This window comes from Bombina bombina, chromosome 2 (assembly GCF_027579735.1).
Source record: "Bombina bombina isolate aBomBom1 chromosome 2, aBomBom1.pri, whole genome shotgun sequence".
NCBI lineage: Eukaryota > Metazoa > Chordata > Amphibia > Anura > Bombinatoridae > Bombina > Bombina bombina.
This window is the reverse complement of record NC_069500.1, coordinates 1303737899-1303744899: the sequence shown is the minus strand read 5'-3', so window position 1 is coordinate 1303744899 and position 7001 is coordinate 1303737899. Positions and strand designations below refer to the sequence as shown.

Here is a 7001-nt window from a genome sequence, read left to right as displayed (position 1 = left end):
GCAATTCTATCCTTTTTTTTTTCAGATGAAGTCAGACCTTGTTGACGCCTATAAGCAGACTATTTAAAAGGATCACAACCTTAATTGCCAGGCAGAAGAAAACTAGCTCTGTCATATCCAAACGGCTCTTGGGACGTGTCATATGTGAGATTTTAAATTTAACTTAATCATTAATTGTGATTAATGTATTCTTTGTTTACATGTTTTATTTGTCCCTGAATACATGGAGTATTTTTTTTTTTATATCTGAGGAACTTACATACATTTTTAGCATTTAACTTTTATGAGCCTAACTTTTGTACAAGTTAAATTTTTGCTATGTTTTTATTTATACATTTATTTATTATTATTTTCTAACAGTTCCACAGCCATGACAGACAAAAACCTCCAAGAAAAAGCTAATGGGAATATGTCACCTCTTCCATTAATCCCTGATATAACAATTGATAAGAAACCAACCACTTTATCGGATAAACGCGCTAAAGTTTCAAGCAGTCAGTTTGGTTTTATCGTTTTCCTGGCGGGGGTTATGCTGATTTTTGCTTGTTCACTCAAAGTCACCAGAACGACCAAAACTGATCTGCAAATCTTCCTTATAATCCTGATGCTGGTGCAGATGTTTTGGATGCTTTTGTACATTTTAATAAGTGACAGCAAGAAATGGGGACTAAAAGAAAAGGATGCGCATGCAGGCGCAAGGTGGCTGAGATGTAAGTAATAAAATAGATATTGATTCACAAGTCCATATTTAAAAAGTTAAACTTGTCATACTGTGTATTATTTGCATATGTTTACAGGCTGCTCCTGAACATCTTCATACTGTAATGATATTGATCATTATTACTAATTATTATTATGCTTGCACTGGTGGGAAAATGTTTTCTGATAGATTGGAAAGCTGTTGGTGAGGAGTTTCAATGCAAAACATTTAAAGAGATATGAAATCCAAAAAAATCATTTTCTGATTCAGACAAATTCAGTACAATTTAAAAAAGTTTCCAATTTACTTCAATGATCAAATTTGCTTCATTGCCATGGCATTCGTTGTTGAAGAGATACCTAGGTCGGTGCCTGGAGTGCATGGCAGGAAATAGTGCTGCCATCTAGTGTATAATATTCTTGCAAAACTGCTCACTGCTCAGTACATTTGTGTAACACATATTTGAGATAGATAGAAGTTCAAATTGGTAAAGATGGGGAGTTTGTGTGGCAGCAGATTTCTCAGTGCCTAGGGCAGCACTGAACATGCGGTGCAAAGTTATTTGAAATCTATTAGAAAGCATTAGATAGATTTCAATTACTTTTTAAGGTTTTATTATTTTTAAGTCATAGGGGCCGAATTATCATTGTGCAGGCAGACATGCTCAGCTGTAGTGGATCATGTCCACCACACATCGATAAATGCCAAAAGAATATGCTGTCAGCATTTATCATTGCACTATTCCCGCACATACCGAGTGCTTTAAATGTGACCCTGTCTTACTTTGCACCAACATTTGTGACATGTTGTTGTTTGGTGCCGGTGCAGCTGTTGGTCGAGCTCATCAGCCAATAGGATTTTTCTACCTTAATTCCGATTAGCTGATAGAATTCTATCAGCCAATCGGAATCTAAGGGACGCCATCTTGGATGACGTCACTTAAAGGTACCTTCATTCGTCGTTAGTTCGTCGGCAGAAGAGGATGCTCCGCGTCGGATGTCTTGAAGATGGACCCGCTCCGCGCCAGATGGATGAAGATAGAAGATGCTCTCTGGATGAAGACTTCTGCCCGTCTGGAGGACCACTTTGCCCGGCTTGGATGAAGACTTCTCCCGGCTTCGTTGATGACTTCGGCCTGGCTTGGATGAAGACGTCTCCCGGTAAGTTGATCTTCAGGGGGTTAGTGTTAGGTTTTTTTAAGGGTGTATTGGGTGGGTTTTATTTTTAGGTTAGGGACTTTGGGCAGCAAAAGAGCTAACTGCCCTTTTAAGGGCAATGCCCATCCAAATGCCCTTTTCAGGGCAATGGGGAGCTTAGGTTTTTTTAGATAGTATTTTATTTGGGGGGTTGGTTGTGTGGGTGGTGGGTTTTACTGTTGGGGGGGTTGTTTGTATTTTTTTTTACAGGTAAAAGAGCTGATTACTTGGGGCAATGCCCCACAAAAGGCCCTTTTAAGGGCTATTGGTAGTTTAGTTTAGGCTAGGTTTTTTTTTTATTTTGGGGGGGGCTTTTTTATTTTAATAGGGCTATTAGATTAGGTGTAATTAGTTTAAAGTTTTAATTAATTTAATTTAGCTAATTGTATGTAATTTATTTAATTGTATTTAATTTAGTTAATTTATTTAATTATAATGTAGTGTTAGGTGTTATTGTAACTTAGGTTAGGTTTTATTTTACAGGTACTTTTGTATTTATTTTAGCTAGGTAGTTATTAAATAGTTAATAACTATTTAATAACTATTCTACCTAGTTAAAATAAATACAAACTTGCCTGTAAAATAAAAATAAACCCTAAGCTAGATACAATGTAACTATTAGTTATATTGTAGCTAGTTTAGGGTTTATTTTATAGGTATTTATTTTTAAATAGGAATAATTTAGTTAATACTAGAACAAAATCAGTTAGAAACAGTAAGAAACCCCCTGCTCTCGTTTATAATTTAGTTAATGATAGGAATATTTATTTAGATTTATTGTAATTATATTTAAGTTAGTGGGTGTTAGGTTTAGGGTTAGACTTAGGTTTAGGAGTTAATAACTTTAATATAGTGGTGGTGACGTTGGTGGCGGCAGATTAGGGGTTAATACATATAATGTAGGTGGCGGTGGTGTCCGGAGCAGCAGATTAGGGGTTAATAATATAATGCAGGTGTCGGCGATGTCGGGGGCGGCAGATTAGGGGTTAATAAGTGTAATATTAGGGGTGTTTTGACTCAGGGTTCATGTTAGGGTGTTAGGTGTAGACATACATTTTATTTCCCCATAAGAATCAATGGGGCTGCGTTAAGGAGTTTACGCTGCTTTTTTGCAGGTGTTAGACTTTTTTTCAGCCGGCTCTCCCCGTTGATTCCTATGGGGAAATTGTGCACAAGCACGTTACACCAGCTCACCGCTGACTTAAGCAGCGCTGGTATTGGAGTGCGGTAATGAGCAAAATTTTGCTCAACGCTCACTTCTTGTCTTTTAACGACGGGTTTCTGAAATCTTGTAATACCAGCGCTGTAGGCAAGTGAGCGGAGAGGGAAAACTGCTTGTTAGCACTGCACAGCCTCTAATGCAAATCTCGTAATCTAGGTGTTAGTGAATTATAATCACAATGCTACTTTTTTATAGAAAGATTATCTGAAAATCCTTTGATTTCTAGCAAATATTTTTGTATTATTCTTAAAAGTAAGAAAAACAGTTTTAAATGATGATGCCGTTTATTCCCCCCCTCATTGCCTTACGTCAATCTTATTTTATTTATGAGAATAAGACAAAACATTTTTAAGAGCTAAATTATATGAAAAGAGAGTCTAATAAATAATTCAAGTATAAGGCAAAGTTGTTTTACTATGCATAACTAAACATATTATATTACATTTCCAAGGTGATTACTGTCCTTTTTAAGTTTACATTTGAAACCTAAGTAAAAATCTTTATGAGTTAAAGTAAGTTGTCTTTGTCGTCATGCAATTCAATACAAAAAAATCATCACCTTTGATTTAGTGTATAATTTTTTTTTCTCAAATGTGTTAATATTTTAATACTTTATTAAATTGGAAGATATAATTCAGTTTAAATTATAAAAATAAAACCTCCATTAAAGGGACACTCAGGTTAAATTACATTTTCATGATTCAGATACAGCATGTAATTTTAAACAACTTTCCAATTTACTTCCATTAAAAAAAATGTGCACAGTCTTTTATATTTACACTTTTTGAGTCACCAGATCCTACTGAGCATGTGCAAGAATTCAAAGACTATACGTATATGCATTTGTGATAGGCTGATTGCTATCACATGGTACAAGGGGAGTGGAAATATACATAACTTTGAAATTTGTTGATTATGCAAATCTAATGTGTTGATGGTCCTTTAACATTTATGATGGTTCTAATAGCAAAGTCCAAATTTTAATTGATGAACCATGTGATAATTTTGTATGTCCATATTTTAAAATATGTAATTATGCTTTAATAATCTTTTCAAATTATTATCTAATTTTATTCTATAAAGCACAGTAAACAACCCTTAAAAATACAAACTTCAAAGTTAACAAAATAAAATAAGACAACAAATAACAGGCTCTATTGATTGGGTACATTGTTCTCACAAAGAACACGAATACAAAAGTTGTAATATATATTATACATTCACTTTCTTTCTATGTTTATATGCACAAAAATGCGTATCTGTAAGGTGATATCTTATGAACAATATATATATAAATCACCCTCGGTAACTCTATAAGTCACAGATGGCAGCTGCGTTGTAATTGAGGTCAGACAGTAGAGATACACAAACAGCCCTAAAACTTACGATCAGAAGCTCCTTCTATCTCCGGAATCGTCCACAGACATGTGCATCCCCATTTGTCGCTTCTGCTAACGTCACCGCTGCAAACACCATTGAGCACACGACAGGGGGCGGGGGGTCTAACAAATCACTGCATGGCCACGCTCATTAGAGGGAAGTAGGGAACATTGCAAGGGAGGAAAAAAAAGGTTTGGTCCAGTCTCTGGCTCGCTCCTGTATGAGGGAATTCCCGGATGCGGTGAAAGGTGCATGCCCGCAGGGCAGGAACAAGCCTGAGTTGTAGGCAAAAAAACACACAGAAAGGAAAACTATTTGTGGGCAGTGAAGGCTCAATGGGCAGCTGCTTTGGGACCCACAACAAAGACTGGGCCAGGGGTAGCTGCTCCTTTTGCTGCGGGTTAAAGACGGCTCTTGGTACGCTAAGCAGCCTCTGTGTGGCAGTAAATGATCATGAGGGTTGGGAAGGAGGAACTCACTGGATTGGAGGAAACCGGAAATTTGAAATTCAGCATCCATGATGCTAAAACATTAGCTCCTGTGCTGATAAAGCAGTTATTCTGTGACATGTTGTGGTGTCTATGATCTTGCAGAGTACATTCCAGCCTCTCTAGTTCAAATAGAAATAATCATGCAATGTTAAACAACTTTCCAATTTACTTCTATTATCTAATTTGCTTAGTTATCTTGGTATCCTTTGTTGAAAAGAATACCTAGGTATGCTCAGAAGCTGCTGATTGGTGGTTGCACAAATATGGCTCATGTTATTGGCTCACTCATCTGCATTGCTGATTCTTCAACAAAGGACACCAATAAAATGAAGCAAATTAGATAATACATTTTTATATATATAAGTATACCTAGATAGCTTCAGGAGCAGCAATGCACTACTGCTTTGGGTTAAAATGCCCAGGCCTATTTTTGGTCCCAGCCCGGCCCTGCTTAATTGGAAATATTCACTACTGAATAGCTCATGTAACTATAAGCTCAGCAACTGAAATTCATTTTCAAAACTTAGCCAAGCAAATTTTCTCATCAATTAAATTCAAATATGTCATATCCTTTTATAGAAGTTATTACAATTTTAAATAAAATAATCTTCTTAGTAAGTATGAAGAAGATTAGTACATTAGAGTTAATAAAAGGGGACTATAAGAACATTTACAGAATTTTATAGTTTTCTGGGTGCTGAGATTCTGAATCTGACCTGTTTGTACACAGCAGGTACAATTATCAGCTCATGACCTCACCCAGATTTCTACACTTGTAAAATACATTTGAACTGCTCCTATCTACTTCATTATATACTGGGCACAACTAAACATGGTGTAGCTTATGGTAATTAGGGTTAGAGTGGTGCATTCCAAGCAGAATTGCTAAGCATTGAGAACCAATATGTAACTGCTTCTGACATACAAGTGGTTAACATGAGTTTTCCCAACATTTTTGCACATGCGATTTTCTGGGGTCATATTGTTGCTATATTATCTGTATTGCTGCCCTACATAGAACCTATATAAACAAATGTCAGCTGTATCTGAACCCCAGGGGGTACTCCATCATGGAGAGGTGAGGCCTGTGTTGCACTTGCTAAAAAACTAGGGATACAAATCCAGCATCCATAGGAATCTTTGGAGAACTAGCACACAGTAGATCAGTGGGGATGAGGCGTCTATGTCTGTATATAGGCTACTGGGAAGGACTGATCAGAGTGTGTATGTATGTGTGTGTATAAATATGTGTATATAAATATGTTTGTATGTGTGTACTGTTTTCCAATGTGTTTGTAAATACGTATGTGTGTGTGTGTGTGTGTGTAAGTAAATGTGTGTGTGTGTCAATAATTATGTGTATGTCCCCTCTTATAGGATATGCTGTATAGTACCCTTGTATGTGTGTTTGTGTGTGTGTGGGGGGGGCAGTGGAGGTCTTTTAACGGGGAGAAAGTGTCCCTCTTTGGCCATTTCAAATGTTGGGAGGTATGCAACCCCTCTGGCTCCCATGTGCTTTTCCTGATTTTTTGCGGCAGTGAGGCAATTAACTTTCTGGCAGGAGAATAGTGTGCGGAGCTGAATTAATGTCTGCCAATCCTGCTAGCTGTGGGTAAATGGTAGGAGGGAAGTGTCTAGGCAGGAAGCCACGAGATCCAAAATGGGTGTATGTGTGGTGTGCATGCATATGAGTGTGTGTATGTGTGGTGTGCATGCATATAAGTGTGTGTATGTGAGTGTATGTGTGGTGTGCATGCATATGAGTGTGTGTATGTGGGTGTATGTGTGGTGTGCATGCATATGAGTGTGTGCATGTGTGGTGTTCATGCATATGAGTGTGTGTATGTGTGATGTGCATGCATATGATTGTGTGTATGTGTGGTGTGCATGCATATGAGTGTGTGTATGGGGGTGTATGTGTGGTGTGCATGCATATGAGTGTGTGTATGTGAGTGTATGTTTGGTGTGCATGCATATGAGTGTGTGTATGTGGGTGTATGTGTGGTGTGCAT

General features: G+C 37.3%; 1 protein-coding gene across 1 annotated transcript in view; it reads left to right on the top strand.

The window, feature by feature from the left end:
* Positions 1-370: 370 nt before the first annotated feature.
* Positions 371-7001, top strand: part of LOC128647510 (proton channel OTOP1-like) — a 217084-nt gene continuing 210453 nt past the window's right edge. The window contains exon 1 of the mRNA XM_053700295.1: positions 371-710. Within this exon, the coding sequence (XP_053556270.1) occupies positions 371-710 (340 nt within the window). The remainder of the gene's footprint in view (positions 711-7001) is intronic.